The sequence below is a fragment of the Cucumis melo genome, chromosome 4 (assembly GCF_025177605.1).
Source record: "Cucumis melo cultivar AY chromosome 4, USDA_Cmelo_AY_1.0, whole genome shotgun sequence".
Classification (NCBI taxonomy): Eukaryota; Viridiplantae; Streptophyta; class Magnoliopsida; order Cucurbitales; family Cucurbitaceae; genus Cucumis; species Cucumis melo.
Window position 1 is genome coordinate 27,439,241 of NC_066860.1, and position 21,833 is coordinate 27,461,073.

Genomic DNA, 21,833 nt, shown 5'->3' on the forward strand with positions numbered 1-21,833 from the left:
GAACTTCATTTGTTAATAATAATTTATAAATTCTGATTCCTTTTTTCTTTTGTTCCTTTTTTTGAAAAGAATTATTCTTTTTTTTTTTCTCTCTTAGATGAAGATTTAGTCTTTTAAATGCTTTTTTAGGATTTTATTAGGTAGAAAAAAGGAAATAAGAATAATGTTCGTCAATAACAAACACTCGTCAATGAGAAGCTCTACATAAGATTATGTTTGATACTAAAAGAATTAAAATCTTTTTCAATATTCATAAAGGTGAGAACACATTTACCATATTTTGTTAAAAATTGGTAATTATTTTAAATGACAAAACGATTTTTTTCTTTCAAATAAGATAAAAATGTCACCGATAAACGTTACATGTCTATCAAAGTTTAATAGACAATGATATTTTACTATAAATATAATTAAGTTGACTCATTTTTAAAATATAGTCCAAAATAATTTGTAATTTATATAAAAAATTACACATAAAGGTCGACAGAAAAATTTTTTTATTGATGTATGTTGATAAAATCTTCTCGAATAGTTTCTACGTTCTTATGGTTCGATCAAATTTTGAGTAATAGTACTCTCTAATTATACTTTTATTAAAATGATTTACGTTTAATCTCTTTGGTATGAACTTTTTGTGAGAATTTTATCGTCATAAGACTATTAAAAGGTCATTTTTTTTAAAAAAAAAAAAAGTATAAAAATAGACTAAAATATAGATAAGAAGATTCTAAGTACTACAAATCTTTGGATAGTTAATACATTAAATTAAATTATATTCATTTTGACATTAACTATAGTACAAAAAGCTTACCATAATTTTAAATCGTTGTACTTTTTTTTTTTAAAAAAAAAAGATAAAGTATCCTATTACTTATAAATGGACCAAATTACAAATTTAATTTTTATGGCCTATATATCTTGTATCTTAGAAGCAATCTTAGTTTGATTCTGATGATTCTAAAATATTAGTTCGTTATCTATTAAAATCTCACAAGTTTTTTTTAATAAAAGAAATCTCATAAATTATTGTATAAAGGTTTGTCAAGCGTGAACATATATCGGTCGGAGTCAGTTTTTCGACCAAACAATTATTGAATCGACTAAATATTCAAATGGAATTCGATTACAAAGGAGCACAAATCAATGGTTTTGGTTTTGGTCGACTCGATTTTTGGTCTTATCATGTTCACTTCTACACTTTGTGGTAAGAAACTTATACTATATATATAGTATTTAATAGTCTGTGTTTGTTTGTTTTATTATGGTTTAATATTAAATAAAAACATAAGAAAATAAATAAAATTAAATCATCACGTAGACTAAACGAGAACATTTACAAGTATAGTCATAAATATTTATCACATAAGTGTTAAATTATAAATGTTGATGCTAAATTTAATTATAAGAACACTTGTGTGTTAGTAAAAGAGGAAGTGATTCTTGTTTTGATTTAGAGTGGAGCTTTTGTGGCACCCAAAAGGGAAAAAAAGAAAGAAAGAAAGAAAGTAAGAATTCTTATTCCTTAGGCATCCTAATCCCATTACCCATCTCTTTTATTCTCTCTCTCTCTCTCTCTTTTTTTTTCTTTTCCTTTTCTGCCATGGAATATAATAAAGTAATTGGTAGAGAATATAATAATATGGTTAGAAAATATTAATTTTAAAGTAGAAGCAAGCAAATATTTGAAGTGCAAAAATACAAGTGGACTAAAAGATTTTAAAGAGAAACAAAAAAAAAAAAAAAAAAAAAAAAAAGGGAAAAGTGTTTGTATTGAAAACATGTAAGAACATGGGATACAGATGTTTTGCAAATCCATGACATAATATATAACCATATATATATATATTATTATATATTATTACTATTCCTAAGAACAATGAGTCGTCTCACTCTTAATTAATTAAAATTACTTTGGTCAAAAACACTTCCGCCAATCACGATGCTTAAAACTATTAATTTTAGTATTGATTAATTTAAAAATAAATAAAGCTGCCATTTGTTTCCCTTAAATTTTGCTCCACTTATTATTATCATTATTATTATTCTTTCTTCTATTTTCTTCTATTCATTCCTATTTCCTTTTCTTGATTTCTTCAATGTTGTCTGTAATCCCATTATTCCACGTATTAATAATATATATATATATATATATATATATATATATATAATATAATATAATATAATATAATATAATTTTATCTATTTTAAAGAGAAAAATTGTTTCTAATGTTGGATTAAACATAACTTAATGGTAATTGATACAATCTTCTTCTCTAAAGATGGAATAGTTGTTGTATTAAAAAAAATGTTACTCATATCAAGTTAGAATGAACTGAGCTTAATATATGTTCCATCTCTTTCATCTATGCAGTTGTTGTATTGAAAAAAACGGTTCATATCATGCATTTTTGTCACACTGATGGAGAGGAGAAACGAAAATGTTTATGCTATATTGTAAATTTTGTATCCTTATAACTTTGTTCTTTGATTGGAGGATCACTTCTCCTATATTTCCAACACAATGCATTGGGAGTAGTGGTTTGTGGTTGTTGTTTACTTTTTGCTTGTCTGTACCATTTTGAATACGTTTATCAATAAAAATTTTTTTAGAAGGATTTTGAATAAAATGTAAAATCTAGTCGATATAGCATATATTGACACAAGTAACATTTAAATATAGGTTAAAGTAAGCATTATACAAGGCAATGAAGTAAATATACATAGTAGAAAACCAACAAGTATTGAATAATATTAATGAAGTTTAAAAAAGAGAAAGGCATTTTTTTTTTCTTTAAAACTCTAACATGTGGTGCCAAATAGGGGCATTTAGCTTTATTTCAAAAGGCAGAAAAAGGGGAGGGAAAGAAGGAGAGGTGAAGTAGTCTAAAGGGCAGTAACACCTAGAGAAAGAAAGAAAGGAAAAAAAAAAAAAAAAAAAAAAGAGGATTTAAATAATTAAGTATTGTATATAAGATTATAATTATTATTAAGAAGAAAATTTTGTAATTTGGAAAAATGATGGGATGTGGGACCCAACTTGTTTTTATGTTTTATTTTTCTTTTCTTTTGTAATAATATATGGTGGGTATGAGGTTAGGTGACCCACCAAAATTTGTATGCCAAAATGGTATGACCAAAAAGAAGGGTATGGAATAGAATGGAATTAGAATGAATGAAGAAAAAAAAAAAAAAAAAAGCTAAGATCCCTCACTTGGTGGGTTTTGTTCATTGGATTTCTCATAGTGCCCTCTCTCACTTTTTTGTACCTTTCTTGATCTTCTCTATTTGTCACTCCCACTTCAATTCTCTTTCCTTCTCTTCTTTACCTACTAGCTAGGATTTGGGCAATGAGATTTTGACACTTGTCTCGAACTCTTTCATGTTATGAGAAAATTCTTTCTCACAAATTGTAGTTTTTATTAGAATAACGTAGTAAATGTATCGTAAAAGTGTGTTATGTTACGGTTGATAAATCATGTTATTTCGAGAAATTGTATGAACTTAAATGATTTCTTTATAGGAAATTGAGCATCGAAGGTCATTCAAAGCATTTTGGACAAATTGGGGTTATAAGAAAATTATAAAAATACTCTTACCTAAGTGTTGAGATACAATGCTCCAAGGCAGATGGGGTAGCATCGAAATGTTTAGATTTCATCAACATGTCCAATGTTACTTGACAATGCAAATCATTGCTCCTCATTGCAATAGTACGCAATGTCTCGACGCTCTCGACAACTTATAAAAATACCTCTTCCATTTTTAGGTTAGAGTGGATGAATTTGGCAACTTTTCAGCCACTTTTCTAGTTTTCTAGTTTTTGTTTATTATTTGTAACTTCGGCTTTTAGGTTTTTAGCTTAGTGATTGAACTATGAAGTCGGGTAAAGTTATCCCTTTGGCGGGCTAGATTCTCATCTTCAATATGGAGGTTTTTCAAGCTTGATCATCTAGTAACTTGGTGAGATTTTAGTGTCGATTATGATTGAGGTTATTGAGTTAGATGTCTTTTAGTTCATGTTTTGATTATGGACATGCTTGATTAAATTCACGCCTTATTTGTTCTTGTGTATTCAATCCACTGTGTGTGATCTTAGTGTGATATGTATTTGTTAGAAACTCATACATATGGAAAACAGCAATCGGCTGGCTTAGACATTGCGTTTAGGACTTGTATAAATTTTGTATCTTGCATGACAAATCTTAGAATTAAATATAACGAACTTAACTTTTAAGACATTTATTTGACTTCATTACTACTGCATACACGATAACTAAAATAGAAACCTTAAGAATAATTTAACTCTATATAGAACATATACATAAATCACCTTGTTCAAAATACGTTCGAGATTCCTAGAGAAAATGATAGGAAATAACAAATCAAAACTTCCAATAGCAAAAATAAAAACGTTACTTTCGAACTTTATCAAATATATTAAAGTAATTTAAAAAACATATTGAAACACGATATCTTTAGTTCTATGTGGCATATTGTCAACAAACCACCTCACTATGCACCTTATACAGCCATATCATATATACCTAGTAAGTAACCCTGCTACTATAGTAAAGACTTGCAAAAACATACAACATGAATATAAACGTCATCTAGAGAGACCTAAATTTTTTCATATTCGTCATATCATCATATATACAAACTTTTGCATATGTATCGTAATGCAACATGAAACCTCATCGTCACATTAACATTATACTAAAGCCTTGATCATACGATATATAATTCACTTAACATAAAAATGTTTACATATAATATAATTTAATATGTATCTATATACATTTGAAGCACACGAAACAAAATGTGATATTTCTAACTTTAAGTTTTGGATGAATTTATTTATTTGATTTACAGATTTCGAGTATTTATACATACAATCGATATTTTCACTAAGAAAATTAACAATTTAGAGCTTTTAATTTGGATAATTAATTAAAGAGTTGGGAACTTAGACCACTTAACAACGACTAAAAAACTAGAAAGCATAACTTTGTGACACCACCCATATATTGTATAAGCTGCATTGCTATGTTTAGAAGAATTTGGTATAGCTTCGTGATATGCACTTTAGACTGAAACGTTGCTCTATTCTTTTTTTTTTTTTTTTTTTTTTTTTTTTTGTATTGAAATTTGGATGGTAGAAAGTATTCTTGGAAACCAAGAATGGAATCCAATGGTCGAGATTGTTGAATTCATGTCTAGAGAGAGTGGCATATGAGTTCTTCGAGAAGTTTTCTATACCATATTTTTAATTTTATTGGTGATTGAGTTTGTAACTCTAATATTTAGAGGTGTGATTATATGTGTTTGGATATTTTGTATCATTGGTGATGTTAGTAATTTTTACATTGAAACATGTACATCTTGATTATAGACGTTTTTGCCAAATATTATTGTATATAGTTTGATTTATAGTTTTGTATATATATTTACAAAAGTCCAATTTAATAAACATCGTATTCACCCTAATAATTAGTTTCTAGTTTTTTTCTTTCCTTCTATTCGTGTTTCTATTAATTTAAGGGAGACACTAATTACGATATATCGCACATTTTCGTTAATAAACCCATTCATCATACAAAAGAGCTTTTGACTTTATATGATTATTATATAGTGTACACAAATGAAATTCGACTTAGATCTCTATCTTCTTATAAGCTTTGCAACTTTTACTCATTTTAATCGATTTTTTTCTTAAATTCATAGATTTCTTATACGTCAAATTCTCCTAAACGTGATGAATAATTACAACAACTTGACGCTTTACTAAGAGAGCCTAAAATGTTCCCTTTTAATAGTTGTAATTAACTATTTAGTTAAGGACTCTCTACTTAAATAAAGTTATTTCCTCCTTTCTACCCATCTTCTTGGTTTAAATTAAAGTTTGAAATTAAGGGTAATCAAATCATTCAAATAGCAATAAAGAGAGAATTATCACAAAATACTATTATGACCAGAATAGTATATCAATTAAAGTTAATGCTTGTCATGACCAAAATAATTTAGAAAATAATTTTTAAATTCAATACAAAATTATCATTTTTTTTCCTGTGGCAGTTAAGCGTGGGGTTAATTTGGTTTGAGGCGCAGACAAAACAAGAGTAGAATAAGTCTTAAAAGTTAAATAATAATAAATGATAGTTACAAATATAAACGTAACAATCAAATTCAAAATAATAAGTATATAATAACAATTTGAAAAAATTACAAATATAGCAAAGATTGTCAAAATTTATGGATGATAGAAATAAATATTAAAAATATTTTTATTGCGAATATAATTTACTATATATATAATTTTTTTAAAAGGTTGTTATATATTTCAATAATATGTTAAAAGTCCAAATAAGGCCAAGCCCAAAACTTGATCACAAAATGAAGTAGACAGAAGCCCATAGCAAGGTGCCTCAAATTTCTAAAGTCGTGGAGTCAAATTTTCATTTCAAACTTTAGAAGAATAAAGGAATCACAAAATAGAAAAAGGAACCCCAAAACATATCATATCTTTTTAACTATCACCACAAATAAGCTAACTTGAAATCGAGAAATGATCAACAAAATTTTCATTCTTAACTGAAAAAAGAAAAAAAGAGACCATTCAAGAAGAAGACGAAGTATAATTACATTGGATATTAACGTTAAATTCCGATCATACCTCCATTGATAAATTTTTTGGATATGATTCTTATATTTTTGTAAAAAGTATAAATTTGGGGGTATTTTATGTAATATATATATATATATATATATATATATATATATATATATATATATATAATAGTAGTTTCCAACCGTAGGGGGGGGGGGGGGGGGGAGGTGGGGGGAAGAGGAAGAGATATCGAATTTCCACTCTCAAGTTCCCAACAGACGAAGACGACAAATCGAAATCAAAATCAAATAGAGAAAGAAAGAAGAAGGCTGTGACCGTCTCAGAGAATCGTTCCTTCCTCTCTGAGACGATGAACGGCGGCCCCTCCGGTTTCAGTACGTTCTCTTCCACTCTTCTCTTCGATTCCTTAACCAACCATTTTACTCCTCAATTTCTTCTTTCAACTTTGATCCATTTTCCTCTACCTTTGTGTCCGCAGACAATGCTCCCGTCACCCGGACCTTCATCATCGCCTCCGCTCTTTTCACCATTTTCTTCGGGATCCAAGGCCGTTCAATTAAGCTTGGTTTGTCCTATCAGGTACTTCTCTTCCACTCCCTCTGGTTTGATTTTGGTGTCTCCGATTTTGGGTTTTCTTTCTTTCATTAACGTGACCCCCTTATTGCTTGTTTCGATGTTTGATTATCAGTTCCCTGATATATTGTGCTTGCATCTGTTGACTGGCAGCTACTTTTTCAATCCTTCGATTATAGACCGAATTGGCCTTGTTGATTTTTTTCCTTATGTGTGTGAGGACTTAGTGCAATTGATCGCTGCACTTTTGGATTTGAATATAGTAGCCACCTGCCATTTTTAGGTTCTAGTTGGGTTTATATCTTTCTTTAAGTAATTTCTTTGTTGTTGAATGTGGAAAGAGTATTAGATTTTGCCTTATGGTTGGTTGTGCGGCATGTGAATAGCCTATCGAACGAATAGGTGTACCTATCAGGAGATAATGCACGTTTCCGGGAGCCTGGTATAGATAATGTAAGTTTCTAATTAAGTCATCTAATGAGATCATACATCATGTCCCATCAAAAAAGATGGGTTAAGAACTAGAATATTAGAGAGGGGAAGGTAGTGTAGATGGAAAAATAGTTTCAAAGTTTCTTTGGACGAAGAAAGGAAATTTGGCACAAAGTTATTGTCTACAAATTTGGAATGCAAGAAGCAGGTTGTCTTGAAAAAAAAAAATGAAATTAGTTGGTATCAACTATCATTGATTGTCTTTCATCTAATAGCTAAGAATTAATTTTGAGAAGTTTTTGAAATTAAGATGGTGGGATATCAATAAAGTTGAAATTTGAGAGGATAGTTGGGTGTATGGGCAGCTTTTGAATGGGTACCAGTGTTATTACGTGCTGCTGTACACATTGGAATTGCAATCAAAGATTTTCAGGATTTGGTGACAAGAAGCTGTAGATTCTACTGGAAAGGAGCTTACTAGAAGAGGAAATATCCGATTTTTGAAGGCTGATAGATTGGTTAAATATGAAGCATTCAAGGATAGATCAAGACAATAGAGCGTTGGTGCTTCATGCTTCAAGGAAACTTCCAATAAGATTTTTGCAGGCAGTGCTTTCATTTTATGAGAAATTTGGTTGGAGAGAAATTAAAGATTTTTATTAGACAACAATTCTTTTGTGAATTTCATGCATAAATGATTTTTTTTTCTTATCAACAATTTTTTGAACTATGTTTGGTTCCTTATTGAGTTTCATGTATCTCCATTGGCTTCAGGTTTTTCTTTTGCTTGGTTGGAATTGCTTACTATGACTTTCCTCTTGTTTGACCCTTTCCATTTCTATTATTTCATTTGTTCTCAATGTAAGGTTGGTTATTAAAAATAGGGGGGAAAATCTATTTATACCCTAAACTTTTGAATTGTATCCATGAAAACATACTAACAATTGCGTTAGTTTAAACCCGGGACTTTCTTAAGTGTACCCAATATACACACTCCTTCAGATTTCATTCAAAAAGCATCATGTGAGACTTATAATAGTTGCAATTAAATTCCTAAGTTATCAAAATGAATCAATTTAGGCCATTTATTAAGATTATCTTTGAATTTCCAACCAAAGGGTCCTTCCCAGTTTTCCTCTTTCAATCTCTCTCGCCAGAACCCTAACCACCAAATGCCTCTGAACCAATGACCTTCATCTCCAAAGTTTCTCATGGTTCTCATTGCCATCATCTTCACCATCGCCTCTGTCGCCACTCAGGAGGCTAGAACTTCCGGTTCGGCCTTCCCTGCCACCTCCATTGCTCCGTCGGTCGTCTCCGCTTGCCTTGCCACCTTCCTTGCTCTCACCTTTGGATCTACTCCCAGATCTATGGTATCAACCTTTCGATGTGGTGATTGATTTTTCCATGGACTCCATGTATTTGCGACCTGTTGTTCTTTTCTTTCTCTTGAAGTAATCTTTGCGACGGAGGAATTTGTTTTAGATGTTTTCTAAGGGATTTTAACTTCTACACGTTTGATACAGAGGACCTCTTTTGTTTAGGCATTCTTATATATAGAATGCAGGTTTTGTTGGTTTGATTAAAAAATTAAGGTTATCTTTGAAAATCATTCATGCATAAGTTCTAAATGTGTAATCTTTTCAAATGTCAACTTAACAAGATTGGAATTGACGCATGCACGATTTATAAAGAAAATCTTAACTAAGACTATGAGAGTCTAAATTGGTTCATTTTATGAAAGTTTAGGGGTTTAACTTATTAGTTCAAAGGTATATATCAATATTTTTCCAATATATAATATATAATGGGGAAGGGAGAGATACAATTCGTCAAACCCCGGGGTGGGGGGGGGGGGGGGTATGGGAGTGAATGAACAAAGTAAGTTTGGGAAGGGATATGAGTTCAAATGAGCTATGGTAAAGGATCCACTTGTAGAAATATTATTTTTTATCGTTCTGACTGCTTCTATTCCATCTTTGTTGATATATTCCTATTATGTAGGACTTAGATTCGACTTATTTTATCCCTTTTCCATAGTAAAGATTACCCCTTAATTTGCCTGGTATAGACCAGGGAGTAGACTTTTCACCAGTTAATTGTCATCCTTATGGCAGGATGTGATTGTGAAGCTCCGATTCTGGAAGTTAGTAATGTCAGTTTTTGCTTTTTCGTCTACTCCTGAATTGATGTTCGGACTGTTTCTGCTATATTACTTCAGAGTATTTGAGAGACAAATAGGTTCCAACAAATACTCGGTAAGTTTTTTATTCAGTTCATGCTGCAAGATCTCATTAAAAATATGTCATAATGAAGCTACCAGTCATGATCTTTAAAATGAACGGATCACAAAAAAACTCTAATTGTCCTTTTTCCTTAGTGATATGTGTTTTTTCCTTAAATAGATCTATATTAATATTCCATTGTGATACAGGTCTTTATATTGTTCTCAATAATATCCTCCTTACTTTTTGAGGTCCTTGCGATATCATTACTTAAAGGTATGCATTTTCGTTTAACATACTAGTATGCTTGGCAGCTAGCATAATTTTAACCCATGCTTAATTATTGTTTATTTTTTGTCGTCCATCCCTTTACTTTTCATTTTGTAGCTCTGAACTGCCCTCCTATCGATACTTTTTCTCCCCTAATATTTGTAAATAGGACCAGAAGTTTTTCTTAGCAAGTAGCTCACTTGCTGGGGAGTTAGTTGGGTATATTGGCAATCGTGCGTGGTCTACTCCTTTTTTTTTCTTTTTGATGAGTCTACCTATTCATCTATTGTGTAAACTCAAGTAGAAAACCGAAATGAAATTTCATTATTTCCTACAAAATAGGGTAGTGGTGTCCAATATTTAGTACGTGGGATATTGGAGCAGAAATATAGGAGTTAGTGGGCATGTCCTCTCCTAAAAGGTAGGAAATCATTGGACATGTTGAGTGGTCCTGGAGAAATGAGTTGTTGGCGGTTTAACCTCGACTAGGACCACTCCCCCACTACTTCCTAGATTTTAGCTCCTCCCTCCTGTATAAATAGTGGGAGTCTTGGGGTAGAGTGAACACGTAGGATCGTGTTTATCGATTGTCTGCCTTTGTCTTGTGGCCTAATTGTTTTGTTATTGTCAGGAGCATCTTGGTCGTCTTTTATGGGGTTGCAGTTTGCTTTGTAGGGTGTTTGGTATGGCAGTGATGCTTAATAGGGATTGTTTTTCTATGATGGTGGGGATCCTTATGAATGCCCTTGTGAGTTCTCCCTTTTATGAGAAAAGAAAAGCTTTCTGGCTAGCTTGATTTTGTGCAATTTTGCATGGACCGTGGCTTAGGAGGAATAGTAAAATTGTTAGGAGGTTGGAGAAGTTGTTGGAGATATGGGAAGTAGTGAGGTCTAATGTGTCTTTATCAGTGTTCGTTAATTGGGTTTTTTTTTTTAATTTCTACGTTGCCTAATTCTTTTGGATTTGAGACCATTCTTGTAGCTAGTTGTGGACCTTTTTTCAGCTTGTTTTTTGTACTCTTGCATATTCCTTCATTGTTCTCAATGAAAGGTTTTTTACCAAAAGAAAAAAAAAATTGAATCATAACTTCTTAGTTTGGTCAGGGAGCTTCCATTCTTTTTCTTTTGGGTTTCGTCATTCTTTGTTCAATTTAGAAGTAGTGGACGTGGCCTCTCTTTATTTACTCAAAGGCCACTCCTTTAGGCGTGGGGGAAAGATGTGAGTTAGGAGTCCCAATCCTTTGGACGGATTCTTCTGTAAGTCACCTTTTGTAGTATGAGTGACCACTCTTCCTTAGGAAAGAACACGAAAAAAAACGTATGAAAACATGTGGTTTGTTAGCTAAAACAAACTTGTATTGAGGGAGCCGTGACCAAAGGACTCAGGATCTTAATGTGTGATCCAAACACATTAAGTTTGTTTTTTGGTCATGTCTCCCTCGATACAAGTTCATTCTAGCTAACTTCTTTCCAACCATGCTTATAAACTGAACACAATTTTAAAGCATTTGATGATTGTAGCGTGCAATCACACGTGCTCTTTCCAACAATGCTTATAAACTGAACACGTCCATGCTTATGATTTTCATTTAGTTAATACGTATTTTTATTTCTTCTTGAGCAGATCCTGCAGCAAATCTAGTGACTTCTGGACCTTATGGTCTTTTGTTTGCTTCCTTTGTACCCTTCTTCTTTGATATTCCTGTTTCAACTCGGTTCCGTGTATTTGGAGTTCGTTTCTCTGACAAGTCTTTCATATATCTGGCTGGTCTTCAGGTTAAGGACTGTTTGTTTTATACTCTTTTGGATACCTGCTTTACTTTCTTTGGCTGTGTAAGCTAGTTTTATTGTTGGTGTTGCAGCTCCTTCTGTCTTCGTGGAGAAGATCCATCTTACCAGGGATATGCGGAATTCTTGCTGGTTCCTTATATCGGTTGAATGTATTTGGCATCCGCAAGGCCAAGGTTAAATTCAAATTTTGCTTAAACACATTGGTTTCTTAGTTTTCTTTTCTTTCTGAAATTATAATTCTTTTGTTTAAGATCTATCTTAGGATGAGATTTTTTTCCATCAGAGATGCTTAAAGTCCTATTTTCCTTCGGTCTCCTTCCTCTCATGAGGGCGTTTTCAAAGCTTTTTGGTGTAATTCTGTCCGTTCTTGTCAACTTTTTTGGACCTTTTGGTTTGATGCCTCACTTTGTTGGTTTGTTTTGTTTTAGTTCGGTTAGTCTCTTAGCTTCTTATGGGGGCTCTCTTTATAAGTTTTTGATGCTTCTTAGTTGTAGGTTTTTCATCTTATTTGATTTGTGGACTTGTGTCTTTATTTGTCTTTTTAATTGAATGTTTCATATTTTTTATACTTTTTAGCATTAGTCTCTTTTTATTGCATCAATGAAAATTATCATTTCCTTTTCTAAAAAAAATGTTTGGGCTATGGGTATCTGTTCAAACTGTGGAAATTAAAGGTTAGGTGGCTAATAGCCTGTCTTCTCTATTGTCTGACAATCACAAATATATTTTAAAGGATGAAAAATGATTATTTGATGCGTTTCTCCGTGGTGCCATTATTTCACTGCATGCATATACAAGATTCTTTATGCTCAATTTATGAGTTGATGATGCAAACTATGTTTTTGCTTTGCTTCATCTATCCTTTTTATAATCTAAGAATGAAGGTGTTTCTTACCTGCAAGAAAGAAGAAAACAAAGAACGACAGGCTTTTCTTCTGTGCCCAACTTACTTAATTACTTCTATAAGTTTCGTCTTTTGTATATCGACAGACAACCTCATATATACACGAGTCCTTTCCAAAATCCTTTATTATATCCTGATGTTCGAAACTTCGATGTTTTGCGTGAAGATTTCATTCTTTCATTTGGAGTCAGTTTCATGTATGTTCTCTTACTTTTCAATCAGGCCCTTCTAGTTTTCTAAAAATGCAATATTTTTATTATTTGGCTTTTACAGTTTCCAGAGTTTATCAGTTCATTCTTTTCAAGACTTTCTTTGCCATCTGCGGGGAATCCTCCAGCAGCCCCAAACAGAGATGTTAGAGGAAACATGCCATCCTTCATGAGCCGCCCGGTTGAGGTTAGTACATTTGGCGAATGCTTCTATGTGGTGTTGATTTCTCTAAACATACTTTGATGAAAGCTTAAATGACTCTTGGAAGAAAATTTGACTTGTTAGGTTTTAAGCACGAGAACTTACTGTGTCCCGATAGTCGTCAGAATATAGGCATTGCTATTATTGGCATAATCTGCTGACTAATCTTTATAGTTGTAATTAGTGAATATATCGGTGACATGGAAAACATGAAGAACTTAAGTTGATACTTTAACCTCTAAACTGGATTGTTTTCTCTTGGCCAAACTGAGAGATGGTTCAGTTGACATACCGTTATGTTAATAACTACGAGGTTTGTTTGACTCCTCCATTTTCAATTATACTAAAAACTGAATTATTTCCTCTTATAATTTTATTAGAGGAACTATCCTTCGGCGCCAAGTGCCACAGAACCACCAGAAGACGCCATTGCTACACTTGTTTCAATGGGGTTTGACAGAAACTCAGCCAGGCAGGCCCTTGTGCAAGCCAGAAACGACGTTAACATTGCGACAAACATACTTCTTGAATCACAATCGCACTAATTTGAAGAATTTTGAGGGGTAATTTTAAAACTTTGATGTCCCAGGTCGGAGAAACAACCAAATTTGAGTATCGAGGGTTGATGAATTTGCTGACAAACGAGTTTTGATGGTTGGAGGAACTCACCGAGCTGTTTTTTTATGAACTCTTTAAGGTGTCTCCCTTTTGTGTTCCTCTCTACCGTAGCTCTCAAATTTTCTTGATAATTAATGTCCGATTACACAAGATTGCTTAGTTTGTACGTCTTACTACTAAGATCAAAACATCAAGTAGAAATGTTTATGGAACCATAATGTGCAGAATTCTTATGTTATAATCTAAATTTCAGATTTTTACACAATTTTTTTGGCTCCTAATCTTTATTATATTTAGTAAGCAAACAATACAATTTCTCTTCTTACTTTTGTGTATGTATAAACGTTTTATTCCGTCCCTTGCAATCCTTAAATTTTTCTTTTCTTTAAACCCATATGTACCTCTATTATTAATTCCTAAAAATATGTTCTAAATATTGATCATTTTATTATATTGTTTAATCATAATTAAGTTGGAATCGAGAGTCAGACTATTTCTAAATATCAATCATAGATTTGATAATTAACATCAAATACTGTTTTAATGAATGCGTGAATTTATATTTTATTATTTTACTAATCAAAGTTCGTTTTAGGAACAAAGGTGAGGAGATTTGGAGAATTCTAAATATCAATCCGCAAATCTAATAATGAACTTTTTTTCTTTTTGTTTTTCAAAGTTTCAAATATGATAGAATTTACTAAATAAATGAATACTTGAATTATATTATTATTTTGTTAATCAAAATTTATTCCTTTGAACCAATCCTAATGTGAAGAAAAAAGAAATAATTTTTAAATAAACAAAAGATTGTTTTCAAATATAGCAAAATAAATTACCCAAAAGTTTGAACCCAAGCTATGTACTTGCAAACAACATATTAAAAACTAATTCGTCCACTTACATAAATTTTCCAATATCGTTGAAATAACAATATACATGAATTCCTAAAGTTTGTGAATGGGAAGTCCAAGTTCCATATTATTAGAACCACAGTGATTATGAAGTTAAAGCTATTTATATTTATATATATATATATAATTAATGGCCATGAAAGTTGTAAGTTCACCAAATGAAAAGGGAAGGGCCAAATCAATCAGTACAACACTAAAATTAGAGCCTTTTTTTCTTGTTTTCCTATTTCTAGTAAACATCATCACAAACTTGTAAGAAAGTGGTTGTGCATCCGAAAAAAGGAGATGCTCAAAATGAAATGAATGAATTAAAAAGATCAAATGAAAGAAGAAACGGTTCTTCGACTTGGAACTTGCCGTTTACCTTTGCCTTATTTTCAACTTGAGTTTTCTCGATTCGATCTTGTTGCCTTCTGTTGCTAAGAAAATCTACGAATCCATCGAAGATCTATTAGAAACCTGATGCTGCTATTCTAAAGCAATCCTTTGGATTATTATACATCCAATTTATGGGGCTGGTGGAACTTCATTGCTTTCCTCGGTAGATGATACTACCGGTTGAATTTTAGGCGAACCGGTTGGCGTAGAGCCACTTGTGCTTGTTGTTGATGGGTTGTATCTTTTAAGCAGCCTGTCTTTGTTTTTACTCCACCAATCTTCTGCTTGCTGCTCATCAAACCTTCTCTTGCTGCAAACACAAACGAAAAAGAAATGAAACTAAAGTATGGGATGTGCCAATATGATGATGATCAAGACCTAATTAAATGAAATGTTTTGGATAATGGTTTTCATATATCCAAAACTATAGATTTACATTGTAGTGTGTTCTAGATGAAATACCTGAATCTAACGCGTTTGAAAATCTTGGTACCATTTGAAAGCACAACCAAAGTTGCATAAACACCAGGTTCAAACTGCTCAATGACTTGCTTTTCACCTTCAGTCGAAGATAATGGAGATCTCGAGCCATTTTCTGAAGTTTTCTTACTTTCCAGGAGACTATTTACATTCTCCTGCGTTAAGTCCTTCCTTCCTGAACCATCTAAATTGTCTTCTATCCTCTTTGAAGAATCGTCAAGTGAGGGAGTAGATCCATTATTGAGTGCAGTTAGATTGTTAGGTTTTTCATGACTCGTAGGCAAGGATGAAGCTTTCGATGTCTCAACCATATTTAAGAAAGCTTCAGCTTGGGCATACATGGATTTAAAATTTTCACCATCCGATATCTCAGGTGGCAGTTTGTCTTTCATTTCCTTCAACTAAAAAAAATGGAACAAATTTACATTAATCATCATGCCTCACTAATATTTGAATCATCGGTTAGCAATACATCTCATGTGGTTTTGTCATGAAAAAACTTAAGAAGATGACTGTTTTCATTCTCTTGCGGTACAAATATGTTTTGACTTTTTTCAACTGAAGGATGCAAATTTAGTAATTTGATATGTTAAGAGCTAAGAAGGTTGCTTGTCTTATTTAATACAATAACAATTTTTCACAAACCTGCAAATAAACTTAGTGAGGTTACCAATGAGATCAAAACAACTCTCTTCAGTTATTTAAACAAGCTATTGAACAAAAAATGAAGTAACTCAAATGTTAATATATTTGGATTACCTGCTCTGTTATTGTTGTAACTAGTTTCTTTGCTATTTTGCACTTGGAGGATTCTTCTTCAACTAATGAAGCTGCTTCAGTTGCATTCTTTTGCAAATTTTGAATTTCTGCACCTTGAATATCACATTTCTGCTTCAAATTCTTAACCTGACAAACAAGGAAGGATGAGATTTATATGAATGAAACCAAGCAAAAATATGGATTTACAAGGAAAGAAGTTAATACTTCTCTTTGAAGCTTTGATTTGTCTTGAACCAACGTCTCATTTGATTTCTTAAGAGAGTCGATAACACTTTTTGAGAACACCGGAGTAGTTGAGCGTGGAGGGCTTGGTCTCCTTGAATATGGTGACGCAGGTCTGGCATTGCCCATTGGTGGTGGTGACGGCGGTGCCACCAATGCAGGTCTCAAAGCATTTTGAATAGCACTCAACGAACTTGGAAATGCAATGTCTTTCAGTTGTTGAAGAGAAGGGACCTGAGAAGCTCTAACCATAGAAGGAGAAGTTGGTCTACTCCCTGGTCTAACCGATTTAATTTCATGATATTTAACAGGTTCTGTAGTGGGGGACAATAGAATGCGAGAGGGTCTCACCTCCCCTCTATCAAATCTTTCCTTGTAATCCGTTGAACGACGATTGGCTGTCAATTTTCTATTCACAGAAAAGTTGTTGCCAGCCTCAGCAGCTTTAAGTTTGGCATAACAAGAATCGCATACACGATGTGGTTTGCCTGGGGTAGGTGCAAGTGCTGCTTTCAAAGCTTTCTTGGAGCTGCACGAATGACAATGCACCAGCCCACAGTTATAACAATTGTGCCTCTTCCTTGTGAAACCAAATGCCTGACGACAACCAGTGCAAACGGACTGATCTGCTCCACTAACCCACTTATGTATACATATACTTGCAGTAAAATTTGACCCACAAGATATACTTTTAACATGTCTGTCCTTCAAAGCTTCTATAAGTGTAGGAGCTTTCCTGTCCTCTACATCTCCATGTCCTAATCTTCCATTGGAACCCCTCCCCCAAGAAAATACTTCATTTCTTGATGTTAGAACAACTGTGTGATAAGCACCACAAGAAATTTCTTCAACAAATTCACCAACTAATCTATCCTGCACTAAGCAAGGAATAACTCCATCTGAACTTGGGTTGCCTAGCTGACCATATGCAGTACCACCCATGGTAAACACGTGACCGGATGTGGTAAGAGCCACTGTCATGTTGTGTCCACAAGCCAACTGGTGGAAATTGTAGTCTATGAGTGAAGAAACACAAGTAGGAAGAAGATAAGTTTCCTTGTTTCCATGACCCAAACGATATTTATCACCATCACCCCACGTGAACAACTTCCTAGATGACATATTTGAACCAGTTTGACTCATAACCTCAACAATAGCAGCAGTGTGCCAGACTCCACAAGCAACCTTGATGGTCCTAAGTCCACTCAATAGTTGCACCTCTCTTGGATATACCATGCTTTCCCTATCACCATGGCCTAAGACACCATATGTTCCATCACCAAATGTATATAGTTTTCCATTGGAAGTTGCTAATGCTGAATGCCACGTGCCACATGCAACAGATAAAACTTGAAGCCCTTCCAACGGACCAACAACTCTTTTGGGTATCCAGTGACTAACGTCAGTACCATGACCAAGAATTCCAGAATTAAAAATACCATCACCCCAAGTGTATAAATCATTTGAAGAGGTTACGGCACATGTATGATACTCACCACAAGCTACAAAGTCTATATTACTAACTGCTAGAAACTCAACAAGATGGGGTCGACTAAAGTCTCTATCAATTCCATGACCGAGACGTCCACCACATTCTTCACCCCAAGTGAAAACCTCACCTTGCCTCGTTACAAGAGCAATGTGTCGGACACCGCAAGCAATCTGATGAACATCAAGAACAACATTCGTCTCCAATGGCTTTGGAGTGAGCACATCATTTTTAACTGGAATTTGACTTGAAGTTCCATCTGGTAAAACTAAATCAGACCAAATCTCTCCCCATACATAAACATCACCTAGTGATTCAATATCATCTGGTCCAGATCCTCCACTTGAACAACTAGGAGTGCTCGATACACTGCTGCGAAAACCATCTCCACCACTTGTTCTTAGTTGCATATTTGCACGTTCCGAACCAACATCTGAACTTACCAGATGCAAAGGAGATTCACGAGAATTTAAATCAATAGAATCCCTTCCACGAGCTAAGCTGTTACTAAATTCTAAAGTTGCACCAAAAGGTCGACTACTTTGAAAGAAGTCGTTAGCATCCTGAACCTGGAAAATAATGATCAATAGTAGATAATAAATTTTTTTGATAGGATAGCTTAGAAAATTTAGCTACATGATAACCAGCTAAAAAGTGTTTACTGCCCAACCCAAGTTGTCTATGATTATATCGTGAGGAATCAAGATTGCAAAAAAACACATGCCCAAATTTGGAAGATTTATCATATTCAGCAACTTGGGTAAAACATATAATTACTCCATAACTGGAAAAAAAAATAGAAAATGAAAGATCAACCAATATAAAATTTGAAATGTTAGGGGCTGCTAGTTTCAAGTTTTTAACATGGTTTTATTCTGGGAGCCGTGAATTATAACATAGGAATTGAATAAAAAATTATGACTGTTTTCAAATAAAATATCAAGGAATGGAAGAAATTGTAGATATGCTTTTGTTGGTGATATATAATAAAATATGCCTTTATCCACTTTTGGGTCAATCAGTGATTTAAATGTTTTGAAAACACACTTCTATTCTATGGCTCATTAGTTCTTATTCATAGTTTTTATAAGCTAGAAATGGTATGGCAACGAGATGCCTTTCAAATCTCCAACATGTGGATAGTGTGGGAAAATATTAAACTCATCCTCGAGTGTATTAGAGGATCATCCATGGTATGGTGCATTGAGCTCCAGCTATATAGCAATTATCACATAATTTTCTGTAGTAAGATTATCTATGTGAATTGTCAAACCATTGTGCTATTGCATTATCCTGAATAATTGCAAAGCTACTTAAAGCTACTTAATGCCGTCTTTCATGTGAATTCAACATCGATGCAAGAACAATACCAAAAAAAGATAATAATAAATCTAACTGCCAATGTATTAAAAAATAAAATTGAAAAAAAAGTAAAAACAAGGCAATGCTCAATAGGAATGAATGGCTGTAGAATGCAATGAAAAAACTCACATCTGAAAAATCACTCCTAGTACGTCCATGATGTGGTCTTGGAGAAATTAAATTCTTAAGGCCAAGAAACCAGACTTCAGCTTCACCTTTGTCCTTGCAGATCTATAAAAGGATGACAGATGACAGAAATCATTGAAATAACTCTCCGATCAGAGATGCTATAGATAAGAAGTTGAAATTTGAATAATTCCTTAAGTTTCACTAACCAAGTCAAGTGACCGTTCCCCGTTTCTATACAACAATGAAAACGATAAGTAATCTTTTTCAGGCCTCAAATACCTTCTGAATACGGCCTGTAAATGGAAAAAGAAAAGAGGAGGAAAAACGTAGGAGAAATATCACTATTATTTTCAAGTTCAAAACAACGATCATAGTAATATGGACAAAAGCTAAGAGAACTAGAGGAGAAGAAATATAGCAGGCAAAGAACCCAAGTGATTTTTGCTGGAAGATGATAAAGCTAATTAATCGGAAGTCTTATTCACTAATAACAAAACTAAATGCAATTCTAAAATTTCATAGGCCTGGAACTGAATAGGGTTCTAACATAAATGAAATTCCAAATAAAGCATAACTTAAATACAATACATATTCCAAGAGAAGAATATAGCCATGCCTCAAGAAGATCTTACATTATATGTGTTCCTTATAGTTAATCATAGGTATACATATTCGACTTCTTAGCCATTTTGGTGTAGTTTTAACTCACAGTTCTTTGTCCTGGGATAATCCGCGAGATGCTTGATAGTTTCAGGGTTCTTTCTTCTCCATGTGAATACCAGATCAGCGTCGTTTCGTCCTGAAAATTAGTTGCAGTAAAATTAAAATTTTGAAGACACACATAATCTATGACATCTAATGCCTGAGGAAGTGACAGCAGATGTATAAGGTTAATTAGTTTTGTCTATGCCCCCTCAACTCTTCGAATGTGGCAAACATACGTTGAGCCTGCTATGACCCAAAATCTGGAATACATATCTTCAACTATTGATGAAGCTACCAGACGAAAGTCCTTGGAGAAATGAAGACAAATTTGTGGAATGTACATGGAAAGTTATTCACAACTTTTCCGTATGGCATAATTTCTGAGAACATTAAAATTTTGTTCCACTAAAAGAAATCCAAAAAGTGAAATGTTAGTTTGTGTGATGCTAACCACCAATAGGCAATGTGTTCTTGATTTTGAAGAGTTCAATAAACTATTTGTTCATCATTTATAACAGAACCGAGTAAATTACAAATTTTAACAAGAAATTGCATTATACATGTAATTAACACCAGAAAACAACAAACCTGTTACTAAGGGAATTGAGTAATAAACATGTTGTGTATGAAGAAAGGAAATAATAATAACTCACGGTAGAGATTCTGAATGGACAGAGCTTAGGCTTTCCTTTTCGGCTATACTTAATTAGTTGAGTTCCTTTTTTCAAAGCGATAAGTGCCTTGAAAATCACAAAAACAAATGGAAATAGGTGTGTTAGAAGAACGGAAGAGACAAAACAGAGAGGGAAAATTTTGATGGAGAAAAAAGAAACTGACTTGTTCAAAGTCACGCTCGTGATTCCCATAACTAGCAGGATCTGCCATTCCATCTGAGAAAATCGTGGGGAAACCGCATGAAGAAGAAGCACAACAATGTCGACAAGCGACAATTGCATCAGGTAGTGCGGTAGCGACCTGCGTACCCCAATCTTCTTCATAGATGCATGTGCTGCTTCCTTCTCTTGTGACCTCTCATCAAAATGCGATTTGATGCTCTATTTTCCACAACCACCACAACCACGATCACACTAATAATTTCAATGGAAACATCAACAACAACATTCATAGATCATCATAATCATCATCATCATTCAGAAAAATAAATAAATAAAAATCGAATTACAGAAAAACTGAAATGGATCAAAATCCATCAATAATGGCGGCAATGCAAAAGAAGAAGAAGAAGAAGAAGAAGAAGAAGAAATCCAAAGAGAGAGGAAAAACGTAAAGATTTATTACCTGTAATCATGAACCGGAAAATGGAATTGAGGAAAGAAATGGAAGAAGAAGAAGAAGAAGAAGAAGAAATTGCAATAATCCAATAGAATGCATGTGGATTAATGAATCGTTTTCACTATTTTCTCGCTTTGGAAGCCATTAATCAACAACATAACTAATAATCGTTGGATTATAACTATTGTTTCCTTCTATCCGTTGATTCACATTCTCATTCATTATTACAA

The 21,833-nt window shown here is 33.2% G+C and overlaps 2 protein-coding genes across 2 annotated transcripts; one reads left to right on the forward strand and one right to left on the reverse strand.

The window, feature by feature from the left end:
* Positions 1 to 6,820: 6,820 nt before the first annotated feature.
* LOC103502692 (rhomboid-like protein 20) lies at positions 6,821 to 14,116 on the forward strand. Its single transcript, XM_008466722.3, has 8 exons — positions 6,821 to 7,002; positions 7,107 to 7,207; positions 9,751 to 9,891; positions 10,068 to 10,134; positions 11,752 to 11,903; positions 11,990 to 12,091; positions 13,096 to 13,218; positions 13,614 to 14,116. Exons 1-8 carry the CDS (start codon positions 6,978 to 6,980, stop codon positions 13,776 to 13,778), a joined length of 876 nt encoding a protein of 291 aa, XP_008464944.1. The 5' UTR covers positions 6,821 to 6,977; the 3' UTR covers positions 13,779 to 14,116.
* Positions 14,117 to 14,811: 695 nt separating this feature from the next.
* On the reverse strand, positions 14,812 to 21,739 carry LOC103502691 (PH, RCC1 and FYVE domains-containing protein 1-like). The gene is made up of 10 exons (XM_008466721.3): positions 21,610 to 21,739; positions 21,148 to 21,398; positions 20,964 to 21,050; positions 20,315 to 20,404; positions 19,812 to 19,898; positions 19,606 to 19,707; positions 16,608 to 18,683; positions 16,383 to 16,529; positions 15,606 to 16,024; positions 14,812 to 15,453 (listed from the first exon to the last, which is right to left on the reverse strand). The coding sequence occupies exons 2-10, from the start codon at positions 21,193 to 21,195 to the stop codon at positions 15,273 to 15,275; spliced, it is 3,237 nt and encodes a 1,078-aa protein (XP_008464943.2). The 5' UTR covers positions 21,196 to 21,398; positions 21,610 to 21,739; the 3' UTR covers positions 14,812 to 15,272.
* Positions 21,740 to 21,833: the final 94 nt, after the last annotated feature.

What these genes read in the sequence shown, in the direction of transcription:
- LOC103502691 (XM_008466721.3), bottom strand. Translation starts at nt 21,195, where the DNA reads ATGGCAGATCCTGCTAGTTATGGGAATCACGAGCGTGACTTTGAACAA. An exon ending in GTCCATTCAGAATCTCTACC is followed by an intron (nt 20,405 to 20,963) that starts GTGAGTTATTAT and finishes ACTAATTTTCAG; the next exon opens with GACGAAACGACGCTGATCTG. An exon ending in TTCAAACGCGTTAGATTCAG is followed by an intron (nt 15,454 to 15,605) that starts GTATTTCATCTA and finishes TTGTGTTTGCAG; the next exon opens with CAAGAGAAGGTTTGATGAGC.
- LOC103502692 (XM_008466722.3), top strand. Translation starts at nt 6,978, where the DNA reads ATGAACGGCGGCCCCTCCGGTTTCA. An exon ending in AGCTTGGTTTGTCCTATCAG is followed by an intron (nt 7,208 to 9,750) that starts GTACTTCTCTTC and finishes TCCTTATGGCAG; the next exon opens with GATGTGATTGTGAAGCTCCG. An exon ending in TCATGAGCCGCCCGGTTGAG is followed by an intron (nt 13,219 to 13,613) that starts GTTAGTACATTT and finishes TAATTTTATTAG; the next exon opens with AGGAACTATCCTTCGGCGCC.